This window comes from Adiantum capillus-veneris, chromosome 22 (genome assembly GCF_014529385.1).
Source record: "Adiantum capillus-veneris isolate H3 chromosome 22, ASM1452938v2, whole genome shotgun sequence".
In the NCBI taxonomy this organism is placed as follows: Eukaryota; Viridiplantae; Streptophyta; class Polypodiopsida; order Polypodiales; family Pteridaceae; genus Adiantum; species Adiantum capillus-veneris.
This window is the reverse complement of record NC_140952.1, coordinates 127070470-127087027: the sequence shown is the minus strand read 5'-3', so window position 1 is coordinate 127087027 and position 16558 is coordinate 127070470. Positions and strand designations below refer to the sequence as shown.

The following is a 16558-nucleotide window of genomic DNA, read 5'->3' as shown; positions in this document are numbered from 1 at the left end:
TGCGGTGCCTCTACCTCTCGCTCTCAATCTAGGTTCAGATGGATCCGTTGACACTAATTCTCCCAAGCTTCCACCTTCATTGTGCTCATGAGGTAGGATCTTTGCACAATCTCTCAATCCCTCCCATTGGTTTGTTATCTGCTTGTTGTGGTCTTCTCTCACTTGAAGTCCTTTCTCTGCATTTCTGGCTCAAAAGTGTGGAGGAACAGCATCATTTCCCGGGGCGGGGGGGGGGATTGCCCAATGCTTGGTAGGTTCGGCAACAAGCAATAGCCAATGGGAGACAACCAACTTCTCCCTCCACCTACTAGCTCTTTTCTATATATATTCATAGATCTAGGAGATTCCACCTAGGAGTCTCGATGGCTTCACAACACAATTTAAAATGGGTTACTAGGTTTCGAGCTCTTCCCCACAGGTGCTAACACCTTACGAAATGCTCTAACCACTTAGATGAGGACCAATGGCCGCTCAACCTATCACCCATATACATAACCATTGTCATGTTTTCCCTGCATGCCTATGCCTCTCTCCATACCTATCCTCACTCACTCTCCCTCCTCGCATGAATGCGTCTATTCACTATCCCTCCTCGTCTCCTCACCCTTCCATTCATGCGCGCCTACTCATAGTCCCCTTGCCTTGTGCATGCAAGGCGAAGCAACGTCTGTTGCTTTGGCTAAACCATGACATCCATTGTTTTCTGCTCACTCTCCCGTTAGCATCGTAGAAGATTCTTGCTTATTTTATTTTTTGAAGTGGGGACCACCCACTCCCTATCCCCTACCCCCTACGGGCTCTCCTCCAATTCCATTACTCGGAATCTTCATAGATTCCTCACATCACTTCTTCATTTTAATGAATCCAGCGTGAAAGCCTGCACACTATTGGTGAATTCGCTGATCCGGCGGATCCTAGTGAAGGCTTGTAGGGCTTCTCGCCAGAAATGATTTTTGTAACTCAAAAGTCTCAAAATTCCTCGTTGGTAGCATTGCCACGTGCCCAAAGTGTTGCTTTGCCCCTACCCTCACTCACACGCTAGCGCGTACCTTCTCTCTCACACGCGCGCGCGCGCGCACTGCGCACGCAATATCCTTGTCGTTATCCATGCTCCCATGGACCTTGTAGAATTTTCTGTCAGGCGATCTTCTATGCTTCTCGGATTCAACAGAGCCAACGGTTGCTTGGAGTTCAAAAGCAGCTTTCTGTGGACGAATGATCGCTTAGAATAAGTGGGGGCCTTCTCAACTGTTCTTTTACAGAGTAGTCAATAGCAATCCCATGGTTTCCAGAAACGGAGCTGTCCTCCGCAGTACAGATTAGTGTTCTGCTTGCAGTTGTGCTGACGTCCACACATGACAGACAAGCATCCATTCCCTTTGTCGCGTCTCCAGCAATTTGTATTGTAGCACTCCCTTACAGAGCTTTGCAGCCATGACTTCTTCAGAGTTGACCCTGGATGAAGTAAAATGGAGACCTTCATTCCGAGCATACGGGTCAGTGGATCAACAGCAACTCAGAGGTCGCCGACGATTGAAATCTGATCCTCCGGTGAGTGAAGAGGACATGCAATTGCAGCTTTATTGTAGGCTTTGGCAGTGAGTCATTTGTTCAGCTGCATATTTTTTCAATTTTTACGTACCAGTGTAGATTTCAAGTGGATCGATACAGTTTGTGAGGATGGACTTGTTTCATGGATGTGCGTGGAAAATCTTGTTGTTCCCACATTGCTACCAAAAATTCCATACTACAAGTAGCAATATGCACGCAAAATTTTGTTGTTCTCACATTGCTACCAAAAATTCCATGCTACAAGTAGCAATGTGGATTTCAAGGGCGTTGATACAAAGAGGGAATTCATGTATGTGCTTATTGCACGCGAGGAATGACTTTCACACATTGCTTCCGAAAATTTCCATACTTGGTGAAATTGGCTCGTAGGGCGGTAGACTTTAGCTTTCGCCCGAATCTTTACTTGAAAAACTTTACGACACAGAGACACTTTGCAAATAAACTTGTGACTTGAATTAACACTTCAAACGAAAACACGGCTTGGGAGCTAAAGTGCTTCCAAGCAGACATCGACACTTTGTAGGCCCCAAAGACTGGCGTCCCTTTTGGTATTTCTTTATTCTTATCGCAAATAAATGATCCGAATGCTTTCACCTAACTCTCACCAAGCTGTCAACACCTGTCTATGTCTGTAATTGCAGGTTTTTGACCCAATTTCGCTGCAAAACCCCTGTAGGATAAAAGTACATGTCAAGGACACTTTCCCTCGCATTTTGGAAGCTTTCCGGTGAGCTGCAGGTCAATTGCAACATGCTGTAATTCCTTGTTTTGTCACTGTCAAGTACCCAAAGCCCTGTTTAAGCATACCAAGGCTTTCACGAGGCTCCCTTAGCGACGCATTGCAATAGGAGCTAAACGTGTAGAAAAACACAGCAAGGTGTAATTTATTGTTTTGGATCGTTTTGGGGGGAGCGAACACGCCTTTGCTTGTCTTAGGTGCTCCCGCACACATGGGACAGTTCTCCGAGTTTTCACGCAAGAAAACTCTCCGTTTTCGTAATCTTTTGCGATGGAGTTGTGCGTACATGTGGGGGATTAGCAATTAGCTAATCCGGTTCCTGTAGAGATGCGCAAGAGCAAATCGTCGCGCTACATGAGACAAGGGAGAAGGCAAGCTTTCCATTAAAGCTATGATCACCTGCACCTACTACTCTCTCACTCACACACACACACACACACACACACACACACTGTAGTCACTAATGAACTCCATAATTCAGCCCCCATAAAAAATGGACGCTCGCTTATGGATGAGGCTTCTGGAGAGTGTGTGGCCTGCAGGTTGCACTCCTACTGCCATGTGTCGTCCAGTTTGCCTCTTTTGAGTTGATTTCCTAGTACCCACCAACTTATAAGTGTCGTGTGGGGTTTAAATGACTTTGAACTAAGCCTAGCCAACCTTTTATTGCTCGGATCTCAGCGCCGACTGACTCAACCATCTAGTGGCTCTAGCACTTTGTTAGCCTCTAGTAGGACGTGCATGCCCAGGCCGGTCACACTCGCATACCCTCTCTTGCACAAGAACAGTCATTTAATCATGTAGGCATTTTAAATTTTACCGCGTGAACCACCTCTTATAAGTCATTTTATTAAAAGTGACTTGGAATTTTTTTGTAAGTTTGTTTGGAAAGTAGGTAGGGCAAATTGCTAAAGATCTATAAAAGAACCCATTGGGCACTCAGTAGAAGCAGAAGAAGCAGAGGAGGCAGGCACCCAACAGGCAGGCGGTACTTCAACAGGAGCCCTAGCGTTTTCTTAAGAAGAAGGAGATCCAGATCAGCCTGGCGTTTTCAGATTTCAGCGGACAGCCCAGCGTTTCTAGTTTTTAGCCTTGATGCTGTCGTCGTCGACACCATCATCGTTGTCGCCATCGTCATCGTCGTCGAAGTCATCGCAGATCCCTATCTTGACGACGACACCTTCGTCATCGTCATCGCAGTCCCGGACTTGATGACGACACCATCATCGTCATCGTCACAGTCACTATCGTCGTCGTCGTTGTCGACATCATCATCATTGACATAGACCAGCAGTACCCGTTGTCGACATCATCATCTTCGACATAGAACCCGTCGTCGACATCACTGTCCTCGACACAGAACCGTCGTCGACTTCACCGTCTTCGACATAGAACCGTCGTCGACTTCACCATCTTCGACACAGTACCGTTGTCGACTTCATTGTCATCGACAAAGACCCTTAGTACCTCGTCGTCGACTTCATCGTCTTCGACATAACCTCGTCGTCGACCTCCTTATCTTTGACATAGAACCCATAGAACCCGTCGTTGACATCGTCTTCTTCGACATAGACCCCTTCAGTACCTCAGTAGCATCAATACCCTTCAGCATCAGCATCATTGTAGTCGCATTTGTGCAAGAATAAAGAAAGTACTTGCTCTGGCAATAGAGCAAGGGGGCCCTTGAGGGTTGGGACCCGACATCCTTGTTTCGTCTCTTTTCTCTCTCTCGTCTCTCTCTTTCTTTCAGTTTAGTTCAGTTCTTTCAAGTGAAGTAAAGTGTCCCTTGTGTTTGTGTGCGGAGTACTAGATCCGAGCAAATCCTTATTCTCTTCCGCTGCACGTGACACATAAGAGAGAATGTTTGCCCATTGCATGTGCTTTTTGGATAACTTTGATTGCGTTAAGAAGTATCGCAAGGTTTGATGATCTGTATGGACAAGAAAATCAGCACCTAACAGATAGTGCTTCCAACTAGAAAGTGCATGAATCACGGCCAGTAGCTCTTTCTCATAGATTTGCATAGTCTTTTTTGGCCCTTGCAAGATTCTCCTTTCATAAGCTACTACCCGACCATCTTGCATTAACACTGCCCTCGTACTATTGCTATACGCATCACACTGGACTTGCGAGAGAGACATTTTTTGGGGCACATTATCTCTGCGGAAGTTGTAAAGATGGACCCGACCAAGGTCGAAACTATTAGAGATTGGCTAGATTTGAAGAATGTACATGAAGTTCGTAGCTTTTTTGGGTTTATTTGAAAGTTTGCGGAGATTGCTTCTCCATTACACATTTTGACACGGAAAGGGGCTCCTTTTTCTTGGGAACCATAGAGATTGCAAGATTCAAGACTCCAAAGGTAAAGTTGATGACTAGTCTAGTGTTGATACTACCAGATTTATAGAAACCATTTGAGGTCCACTCTGATGCGTGTGGTCGCAGTCTGGGGGCAGTCTTAATGTAGGAGAGCCATGTTGTAGCATATGAGAGTAGAATGTTTTCGCGACTAGAGTGGGTTGCACAAATTTATGAAAAGGAGCTGTTGGCAGTCATTCGTGTTCTTACTCAGGGGTGCCATTTTTTGCTCGGAGCTCGGAATAAAGTGGGCCTGTTTACTTAATCGGTCGATGACTATTCAAATGTCATCATGCCCACTCTGAGTCTTGAGAAGATAAAAATAAAGTACTCAATAGACTCACATGAAATGCATTGTGAATCTTCCGGGTATCTTCTTACTTCAGTCTGAAGTCCATATTACCACACACTTAGCTTTGGAAAAGCCTCTCCTTACCCTTCCGTTTCCGTAGGTATGCCCTCCTTTCATTTTTCTTTTCTGAAATGAGAATCTCCTCTGTCTCTTCCACTTCGCGCTACTCATCTGGCTCCCTGTCCGGCGCTTCACCTCCGAAAGGTCTCATTAGACTCGCATGAAATGCATTGTGAATCTTCCGAGTATCTAGTAACTTCACTCTGAAGTCCATAGTATCACATACTTAGCTTTGGGGAAAGCCTCTCCTTACCCTTCCGTTTCCATAGGCATGCCCTCTTAGACCGTAGCATCCAATCCAATCATCTTCCTACAGCTGCAAGTCACGTCGATGCGCCTTTTTATGCCGTGCTTGAGACTTCTCCAAAGCCTCCTGTACCTTGGCAAAAGCAGTGTCCAGATCTTGCGAATATTGGTTGACCGGATTTCATTCTAAAAATGCGATTTTGGAGCAAAATCTTCTCTCTGGTGCTGAGAATGGGTGGAACCTTCCTGACATCCTCAATAATCTCAAATGGTGCCTTCCCCGTAGACATATGAACTGTGTTATTGTAGGCAAATTCCACCAAGGGCAAATACTTCTCCCATTGAGGTTTCTGATCAGAGATGTACGACTTTAACAAGTCCAAGACCACTCAATTGGCTATCTTCCAATGCCCATCTGCTTGGGTGAAACAAGGACGAGAATTTATGCTTGTTGCCTATATTCTCCCGTATTGCCCTCCAAAACAGACTCTTGAAACGGGAATATCTATGTGAAACTAAAGATTTTCAAGAGTTCACCGATCACCAAAGTTTGAGATACTTCTTGTTCCAGAAACAACTCTTGGACAAACAAATGAGATGGGCAAATATTTTGTTGCGGTTTCACTTTTAGATCGTCCATGTTAAGGGAAAGAAGAACTTGGTGGCAGACACGACGTCTCGCAAGCCACAGAACATTAGCTATTTTAGCAATTCACCATCAGAACTCGAGGATATGATTGATTGATATGGCACAGATCCAGATTTTGGAGATATCTTTGACCGGTTTGCAGAGTGGGGAGACAATTCCAAGCTATGCTCTATAGGAATGTTATTTAATACCGAAAACAATGTTATATGTTACTCAAGGGTCGAGAACAAAGGTTTGATAGAGTGTCATTGTCCACCTTCTGCAGGCCATCGTGGCATTGATACCACCTTGAAAGGTGTAGAGAGTATTTCTATTGTGCCAAGGCTCAAAAAGGATGTGAAGGAGTTTGTTTGCAATTGCTTGGTGTGCCAAAAGGTCAAGTTTGATCGACATAAGGCATCTGATCTCCTACAACCTTCACCTATTCCTAGCAGACCTTGGGAGAGTATAGCAATGGACTTCATTTTTATCTTCTCAAGACTTAGAGTGGACATGATGACATTCGAACAGTCATCGACCGATTAAGTAAACAGGCCCACTTTATTCCGAGCTCCGAGCAAAAAATGGCACCCTTGAGTAAGAGCACGGATGATTGTCGACAGCTCCTTTTCGTAAATTTGTGCAACCCACTCTAGTCGCGAGAACATTCTACTCTCATATGCCCCTAAGCTGCGACCACACGCATTAGAGTGGACCTCAAATGGTTTCTATAAATCTGGTAGTATCAACACTAGACCAATCATCAACTTTTCCTTTGGAGTCTTGAATGTTGCAATCTCTATGGTTCCCAAGAAAAAGGAACCCCTTTCTGTGTCAAAACGTGTAACGGAGAAGCAATCTCCGCAAACTTTCAGACAAACCACCTGTGATACGAACATAAACCAAAAAAGCTACAAACTTCATGTAAATGTATCGCTCGCAAGTCCAGTGTGATGCGTATGGCAATAGTATTGGGGCAGTGTTAATGCAAGATGGTCGGGTAGTAGCTTATGAAAGCAGAATCTTGCAAGGGCCAGAAAAGACTATGCAAATCTATGAGAAAGAGCTACTGGCCGTGATTCATGCGCTTTCTAGTTGGAAGCACTACCTGTTAGGTGCTGATTTTCTTGTCCATACAGATCATCAAACCTTGCGATACTTCTTAACGCAATCAAAGTTATCCGAAAAGCACATGCAATGGGCAAACATTCTCTCAATGATCGACATAAGGCACCTGTTCTCCTGCAACCTTTACCTATTCCTAGCCGATCTTGGGAGAGTATAGCAATGGCCTTTCATAGGTGAAGCGCAGGACAGGGAGCCAGAGGAGCAGCTTGAAGTGGAAGAGACAGAGGAGATTCTCATTCCAGAAAAGGAAAATGAAAGGTAAGCTGACACACCAGTATTTAGTCAAGTTCGGGTATTTGGTCAAGTTCGGGAACTATCCGGCTATGGATGCCAAGTGGATGGAGGAGGAGGACCTAGAAGATACTCCTTAGATATTAGAGCTTTATGTTGAAGCTTTTGGTTTAGCACCAAATATCTGATGAAGTAGCAGGTTGAATGTGGTGTGGTGTGGACTACACAAGAGGGGAGTTACTCCGCTCCTTTGTCACATGTTACCTCGATGGAATAAAGTCACCGATTTATTTCTAGATTACAAGGATACTGACGGGGTGACAATATTCTGCTGGATGACTTTGTGTTAAAAAGTACTTTGAAATGGGAATTGTTACATGTGCTCTCTCATGTGTGTATTGTTTGAGTGCGTGTGTTTAAAAGACAAAATGTAAGGTGCAGCGGAATGAATGTTGTTCTTTCTCAAGATGAGTGCTCCATAATGTGCTCAAGGTTCCTTTTTGTTCTTATGGAAGGGAGAGCCTTCCGTTCTTAATGAGAGAGTGCTATGATCACAACAAAGTGAATGGACACTGTGCATGCATGTAAGGTGCAGCGGAATGAATGTTTGAACTTTGCTCAAGATGAGTGCTCCGAACTGTGCTCAAAGTTCCTTTTGTTCTTATGGAAGGGAGAGCCTTCCGTTCTTAATGAGAGAGTGCTATGATCACAAACAAGTGAATGGACACTGTGCATGCAAGTGTATGAGACTGAGAGATAGAGAGAGAAGAGAATACGACACCGGGAAGTTGTCAAACCCTCCTCCGAAGGCCCCACTCTCTATGGCGAGAGCAGTCTACTTATGATTGCACAAATCTCTACAATGCTTGGACTTGCTGACGATGTCGACGACGATGAGGACGACGACGAGACGGGCTGAAATCTGAAAATGCTAAGGGCTGAAAACTGCAAATCTTCTATCTGCTGAATTCTGACTCTATGTCGGTGACAATGTCGATGACAACGATACGACGACGACGCGCTGAAAACGCAGATGCTGTAATCTGCGTTTTCCGGGCTGAAACTGTAAACCTTGCGGAATCTAACCGTGCGGTGAGGAATTGTTGCGGGAACGTGAGATTTGCGAGGTTCGGTGAAATCGGCCTGTACTTTCGAAAAGGGTGGTAGACCTTAGACTTAAACCTTATTTGCTTTCACCCATTTAAATTTGTCGCCCACTTTACCTGTACTTTCAAGACGCAACAAACGGGAAAGGGATACAGGCTGCTAGAATGCACCTGTATGAGAAGATCGACACCAGATTGGCCCCTAACTTAGGCACCCCTTTCGGTATTTCTTTATTGTTTAAAAGAGGGAATAAACGCTGTGGTTCCCTACAAGCTGCCCCGCACAAGCTTGGCTGAATTTCAACTGTTCCGGCCCGATTTCGGCAGCATAACTGTACTAGGACCCTTCACAGTCAGTATTCCCACGCATTGAATGACTTTCCCGACGCATACGGGCACTTTGCAAAACCTGGCGAGAATCTGCAGCACGCTGAATTCTCTGTTTTCAGCCCCGAAAATGCGCCAGATCACTTGTACAGTGGCCCCTCGCGTCCCCGAACCTCCTGGGGGTATTAGGGTCCGTTTAGGGCCAAAACCCTAAACCTGCAAAAATACACAGCAGGCTGTAATTTACTGTTTCGGGCTCCGTTTCGCGTGCCGGTCGCATCCGTAGCAAGTCTTTGAGCTCGCGCACCTGTAGGGTTACTTGCCCTTTGAATCGGACGAGATTTCTGGCGTGAAACCTCTCCGAATTCACCTGTACCTACGGGGGATTAGCTGCTAGCTAATCGAGTACCTGTGCAAGAGGCTCTTGCCTCGGCAATCGCGCATGAACCCACACAACTGGACATTTGTCAATTGAAAAGCCCACTAGAGGGGCATAACATATTGCCATAGGGGAGAGAGAGGGCAGTGCGTAGCGTGCAAGGCATCACTCTTGGCACCGCACTGTACATAGGAGGGAAAGGAAGCATTCCATAGCTCTTAACCTGTGACAGAAACTTGCAAAATGAGCCTCCCAGCTATAAATTCAGCGCCACTTCTTCTTGCATGAGGAAAGTGCACAGAAATGTGCCACTTGGCGCATTTACAAGCTATTTTCCCGTTTCGGGTTCGTCGCTTATAAATCTCCCAACTGGTCGCCCAGTTGACTTCGTGGCAGAGTTATAAAATGTTCCCCTTGTCATTCCGGAGGTAATGACGCGAACACATTTTCAAGTCCCAAAATAGCAGTTCCCTAAATTTTAGGAGATGCTGCCATTGTATCTTTCTAGGTCATCTGACCCCCTTTGTACACTACAGCCACACCTAGAATTGAAATGTAGCCTCTGTAGCAAAGGATTCCACTTTGGCTAGTCAATGACCCCACTTTGGCTAACCATAGTCCTTGTCCAACCTTAGTGCTCTCTTGCCCTCAGGCCTGGACTCCCTCTGGACAGTTCCACACTAGCTATGCAATGCAGGGCAGTTAGATTTCCCGAGGGGTGTTTCCAAAGAGTGAAAGTAAATAAATAATAAGAAAGAAATCAACAAAAAGGATAGATAGTAGTCACACGCTAGTGACATTCGGCGGTTCTTCTGCGATGTCTAAAGGTTGAAAACTGAAAACGCTGATGGTTCTTGAGGTTCCGTCGCAGCAAGGTTGTTTCCGTACGTACATATGGTCTGGTTCCGTACCGTACGGTACGTCCGTACGGTATCCGTACGTACCTACGTACCCAGTGTAAAAAAAAAAAAAAAGACATCGAAAGATAAATAAATTTCGCTGACGGTGCCTATTCCCCATGGTCGGACTGGTTGGGCGAGGCCTTTAATAAGTCTACCTATCCTATACTGGTTATTATCACAACAGAGAACCAGAGAGTAGAACAGAGTCTCTGCACAGAGAACAAGGTAGGATTTGCCGCCGCCGATAAGGTTCTTTCTCCCTCCCTCCCTCCCTCCCTCCCTCCCTCCCTTTGTGTTTGGAGTCTGCAAGGAGGTACTCTAGAGTCCTGACCTCGCGAAAGATTGCAAGTTTTGTATTCAACTTTGAAGTGTGCGTTAATTGTGTTGCAGAGTTATCTTGCGGTTACTTAACTTTTTTTTTTTTTTTCCGAGAAAAAGATCCTTCTATTAGTTAATGAAAACTGCCCATAGGGCTACATCCACCTCTGCAGGAGAGGGCTACAACAAGCATGGTGGGGAGACTCTCCCAATGAAAAAACAACATATATACAATGGGGCTAAATCAAGAGATGGGAGGAGGGAAGAGCCACAGGTTACTTAACTTGTGGGGTGTTTTTTGAAAGTTGTGGCTATGTTTAAGTATTGTGCAATGTTTTTAAACTAGATAGGTTGTACATAAATTTGAAATTCTTTGTATTTTTAGCTTTTAAAAAATATACTACGAATTTTACGTACCTTATGGCCCAATCCATACGGTACAACGTACAGTACGTACCGAACACGTTCCGAATACTACGTACCTTACAACCTTGCGTCGCAGAGAATTTGCAAAACATTGGGGCTGATCTGCAAAAAAAAACGCTAGGGCTGAAAACTGATCTGTTGTCGTGCCAGATGTCCTACAAATGCAAAACGCTAGGCTGACCTGTGGTTCTGTTGTCGCCGAGAATTTGCAAATGCAAAAACGCTGGCTGATCTGGGGTCTTGATGCAAAACGCTAGGCCTTGCTGGGGTTCTTGCTGAGAAGGTACTTGTTGAGCGGTGCTCCTGCTGCCCTCTTCTGCCAGAAAGTGCTAACTCTGGTTTGCTAATATATTAACTTAGCGAAATACAAAAGTCACTTAAAAATAATAAGTGAAAAATGTTAAAAATAGGGAAAATAGGCAAAAATCACTGGAAAATTCCCCTGAAGGATTCTGATGGGAATGCTTATGATCATGCTGTGTGCAACCTGAGGATATGCATCTACACTAAGTATCTGGACATGCACGGTCTGCGAACAGACTCACAAAAGTGCCAGATCACTTCTAATCTAGACTGACTGGATTGACTGAACCCTTGTCGTGCTGTAGCTTATCCACGGACACATAGGGTTGGATGTGTATGTGACATCCCCTCCTTTTCAAAGTGAGGTACTGGTACCGAACTATATGGCGTCGAGGGAGATTGCCAATAGCATTCGGAATCCCGGAAGGGACTCTTCGCCGGCCCACTCTGGTCGTGCGGTACTTGAACATCATAAAGGTCTGCAACGCTTGCTTCTTTGGGCTGCGCCGAAAGCGACACAAAGTCTTCTGTGGCTCCTTCGATGCTTCAACTTCGTCTAGAGTCATGCTTCTTTCTTCTTCAAGAATCTCCATGGCTGAAAATTCTTGAAACCATTTCCAACACAAAAACATGAACATACCTATTCCATGTTAAGTGATTGGAAAAACTCGTCTTTTCTAAAGATTGCATGCAATGTAGATGAACAAATAGACGGAGTGCCAAACCGTTCACCACACACACGCAAACAATGAGATCGAATCTTTCTCTTCTGATCTAAAGCAATCAACTATGGCAATTCACAACGGAAATACCCATTTGGTACTCATACTTCCATGTGCTCTTTCTACAAATGTGTCATGCCAAGGAAGAGACATGGAATGTGACTTCCTTGAATGCATACTTTTCAGCTTTTCATGAATAATCCGCATACATTTGTGCTCATTCATGAGTGAAACATGCTCAACGTACAATATGTCATGCCTAGGAAAAGGGATCACATAAAGATGTTGACGAAAATACAGGAAACGATCACAAATGAAACACTTGAACAATGCGTGTTGACCAATCATGCGAACACGTAGTACTTCCTGTAAGGGTTCTTTGGATGTAGGCTCGAGAGCCAAGATCGGTTCTTCTTGAGGGGGTGCTTTGGACCTAGTCTTGAGAGCCAAGATCGATCCTTCATGATTGATCGAATCTGCAACGAGGTTAGCTTCGCTAGAAAAAGCATCAACTAACTCATCATCCTTGTGAACAATCACATCGTCTTCATGCTCGTGAGAAATCACATCTTGATCATCATGCAAATCATCATGCTTGTGAGAAATCACATCTTGATCATCATGCAAATCATCATGCTTGTCCTTATCATCCAAATCATCATGCTCATCATTATCATGCAATTCATCATGCTTATCATCATGCAAATCTTGTGTGTCATGCTTGGGAGAAGAAGAGACTAAGAGACTCTCCTTTTCCCGAATCTCTTTAATCTTCGCCTGCACATTAGAAATGAGAGAGGAAGAATGAACAACGTTCTTGCGATCCAATTCTGTTTTTCTTTCTGCGTACTTGAGATCAAATTCTTTGGCCTCCAAGTGTAATTGCTCGTGCTCACGCTCCATGGTTGCCATTCTTGCTTCGTGCCACGTTGTCATCATGGCCATCATCGTCTTGTACCAAGCCTCCATAGGATCCGGTGCAATCCTTGGCGTAGATGGGGAACGGGGAGGGTCAGAAAAAAACTCCTTGGTGGGGAAATTCTTCTTCACCTCTCTCATGCTCATCACCTCCAAGCGAAGTATCCATTCCGCTTCGAGTGATGACCATCCATTGAAGTCGTGGGTTCTTGTGGTCTTGGGTTCTTAAGTTCACGAGGAACTTGGGTTCTTGGGGGTCTTGGTTCTTGGGGTTCTTGAGTTCTTGAGGTTCTTGCGGGTCTTGAGGTTCTTCTTTCGCTTGCAATCTGTGTTAGAGAAGGATCTTCTCTTCACCCGAGTTCTACTCTTTTCCGCGGGCGCACCCCTTGGCGGCCTTGCGCTCACACCAAGGTTGCTTTTTCCCACCTCACGTCGATTGGCCAGCCCTTAGTACACGGTCCGCTCTCAATGAGTGAAAAGAGGCACAAGGGGAGGCTGGACAAGCCCTTCTTTCCTGGGATTCCTGTCACTCTTCAAAAACATGATTAGGAATCGACACGCCCAAGCGAACTTGGGTTCGTGCAAAAGTGATACAGAACACTGCGAAAGCTCTAATACCAATGTAAGGTGCAGCGGAATGAATGTTTGAACTTTGCGCAAGATGAGTGCTCCGAACTGTGCTCAAGGTTCCTTTTGTTCTTATGGAAGGGAGAGCCTTCCGTTCTTAATGAGAGAGTGCTATGATCACAAACAAGTGAATGGACACTGTGCATGCAAGTGTATGAGACTAAGAGACCGAGAGAGAAGAGAATACGACACCGGGAAGTTGTCAAACCCTCCTCCGAAGGCCCCACTCTCTATGGCGAGAGCAGTCTACTTATGATTGCACAAATCTCTACAATGCTTGGACTTGCTGACGATGTCGACGACGATGAGGACGACGACGAGACGGGCTGAAATCTAAAAATGCTAAGGGATGAAAACTGTAAATCTTCTATCTGCTGAATTCTGACTCTATGTCGGTGACGATGTCGATGACGACGATACGACGACGACGACGCGCTGAAAAAAGCAGATGCTGAAATCTGCGTTTTCCGGGCTGAAACTGTAAACCTTGCGGAATCTGACCGCGCGGCGAGGAACTGCTGCGGGAAGGTGAGATCTGCGAGGTTCGGGGGTTCTTCTGCGATGTCTAAAGGCTGAAAATTGAAAACGCTGATGGTACTTGAGGTTCGGTCGCGGAGAATCTGCAAAACATTGGGGCTGATCTGCAAATAAAAAACGTTAGGGCTGAAAACTGATCTACTGTCGTCGGATGTCCTGCAAATGCAAAACGCTAGGCTGATCTGTGGTTCTGTTGTCGCCGGGAATCTGCAAATGCAAAAACGCTGGCTGATCTGGGGTCTTGATGCAAAACGCTAGCCTCTCTGCTGCGTAGCAAAAACGCTAGGCCTTGCTGGGGGTTCCTGCTGAGAAGGTGCCTGTTGAGCGGTGCTCCTGCTGCCTCTTCTGCCAAAAAGTGCTAACTTTGGTTTGCTTATATATTAACTTAGCAAAATTGCCCTACCTACTTTCCAACAAAAGTCACTTAAAAATAATAAGTGAAAAATGTCAAAAATAGGGAAAATAGGCTAAAATCACTGGAAAATTCCCCTGAAGGATTTTAATGGATTCTGATGGGAATGCTTATGATCATGCTGTGTGCAACCAAAGGATATGCATCTACACTAAGTATCTGGACATGCACGGTCTGTGAATAGACTCACAAAAGTGCCAGATCACTTCTAAATCTAGATTGACTGGACCGACTGAACCCTTGTCGTGCTGTAGCTTGTGTCACAAAGTGATGACGTGGTGGACAGCAGAAACCCTGAAAAACCTGCAAACCCTAATTTTTGCCACAAACCCTAATTTCCGGAAATCGTGGAGATAAAAAAAAATAAAAAAGAAATTTGGGAAATTTTGAGCGACGCAAATCTCTACTTTTTTGCTTTGATTTGGGAGAAAGAGAGGAAAAGAGAACTTGCTTTTTATTGGCTCTCATTGAGAGAGAAAGAGAGAGAATCTGCTTTTGCTTTCAAGCTTTTGGGGCTCTGCTTTTGGGCATCCCTTGTAACCTTTAAATTAGTGGTGAGGGTCTCACTTCTCAGAGCATTTGGACGCAGAGTCCGAGAGTGAAACCCTAGCCACTCTCTTGTACTTTGATCTGATTAATGTAAAAAGAAATACCGAAAGGGGCGCCAGTCTTTGGGGCCAATATCTTTAGGCACGGAACTCCGTTGGGCCAGTGTACATCTATTGTGATCTGTGACTTGTTTTGAAGTGGTTATTTGGTGCTGTCGCGGTTGATTCTTGACTTGGAGTGTCCAAGTCTGTTACAGTGGTATCTATCTATTGTGATCTGTGACTTGTTTTGAAGTGGTTATTTGGTGCTGACGCGGTTGATTCTTGACTTGGAGTGTCCAAGTCTGTTACAGCTTGTCCACAGACACATAGGGTTGTATGTGTCACGTGACAGTGCAAGTGTATGAGACTGAGAGAGAGAGAGAGAGAAGAGAAATACGACACCAAGACGGTTGTAAAACCCTCCTCCAAAGGCCCCACTCTCGTTGGAGAGAGTGGTCTACGATTGATTGCACAAACTGGTACAACGTGTATGCATGAAACTGATGCAAGTCTAGACTAGGTCGATGTTGACGATGGGGGTGACGAGACCGACGTTGTGGCTGAAATCTGATGGTCTTTATCTGCTGTCCAGAAAACGCTGCTGGCTGAATTCTGCGACTGTTGAAAACGTTGATTTTGCTGGTCTTTATGGCTGAAAATCTGCTGTTACTGTGGGCTGAATTGGCTGTGGAAATGGGCTGAAAACAACCTGCTGAAAATCGCCAAATGCTGAAATCTGCAGCAGATACTACCTGTATGAAAAACGCTAGGCTGGATGAAAGCTTGGCGATGGATGTCTGCTGAAAACGCCATGTCCTGTGATGGACTGGCGGTGAAGATCTGCTGAAAACGCTATGTTGAGGGAGGTTAGGCGATGCAAACCAAAATCGCTAGGACCTGCTTGAGGGGAAATTGCCCAGGGTGAGGGAGTCTTGCTGAGAGAGAGGGGGAACCTGTCGCCCAAGGCCTGTGTTCTCCTTGCTCATCTGCCAAATAGTGCTAAGCTTGGTTTGCTAATATATTATCTTACCCAATTTGCCCTACCTACTTTCCAACAAAAGTCACTTAAATTAATAAGTGAAAAATGTCAAAAATAGGTAAAATAGGCTAAATGCACTGGAAAATTCCCTTGAAAGATTATGATGGATTCTGATGGGAATGCTTATGATCATGTTGTGTGCAACGAGAGGATATGCATCTACACTAAGTGTTTGGGCATGCACGGTCTGCGAACAGACGCACAAAAGTGCCAGATTTCAGTCGAAAATGCCAGATGTCGGTGCAAATCGCGAGCGTCCGTATAGCTGCCACGTCATCGTCTTTTGCGCAAGAGATTGAGGGTGTGCATGTGGTCCTGCTTTATGCCATCACTTCTACAGAGGCTTGGGGCAAGTATGCATCATCCTTGTACACAGTGCCTGGACAGCCACCTCTTCCCGACCCCCCTGAGTCATGCCCACACATATGTGCTTTTTTCACCGCTAAGATGGTGAAGAAGGCCATTGATAGGATGAGGACCGGGAGAGCATATGATCATGATGGTTTGGTAGCAGAGCATTTTATACATGCGAGGGATTTGCTTACAGAGCTTATAGCAATGGTGTTTAACCGTGCCATGCGTGAGGGCCTGTCTGATACTTGGAGCTTATCCACTATTTTGCCTATCTTCAAGTCAAG

The 16558-nt window shown here is 45.2% G+C and overlaps 1 protein-coding gene across 6 annotated transcripts in view; it reads left to right on the top strand.

Moving 5' to 3' along the window:
• Positions 1–1008: 1008 nt before the first annotated feature.
• LOC147430186 (dual specificity protein kinase YAK1 homolog) overlaps positions 1009–16558 on the top strand; it is a 49062-nt gene continuing 33512 nt past the window's right edge. For 5 of the 6 annotated variants that reach the window (XM_086494694.1, XM_086494693.1, XM_086494692.1 and 2 more), the window contains exon 1: positions 1009–1551. In XM_086494694.1, coding sequence (XP_086350820.1) covers positions 1435–1551 — 117 coding nt within the window. In that variant the 5' untranslated portion in view covers positions 1009–1434. The remainder of the gene's footprint in view (positions 1552–16558) is intronic. The other variant, XM_086494695.1, reaches the window with a different exon arrangement.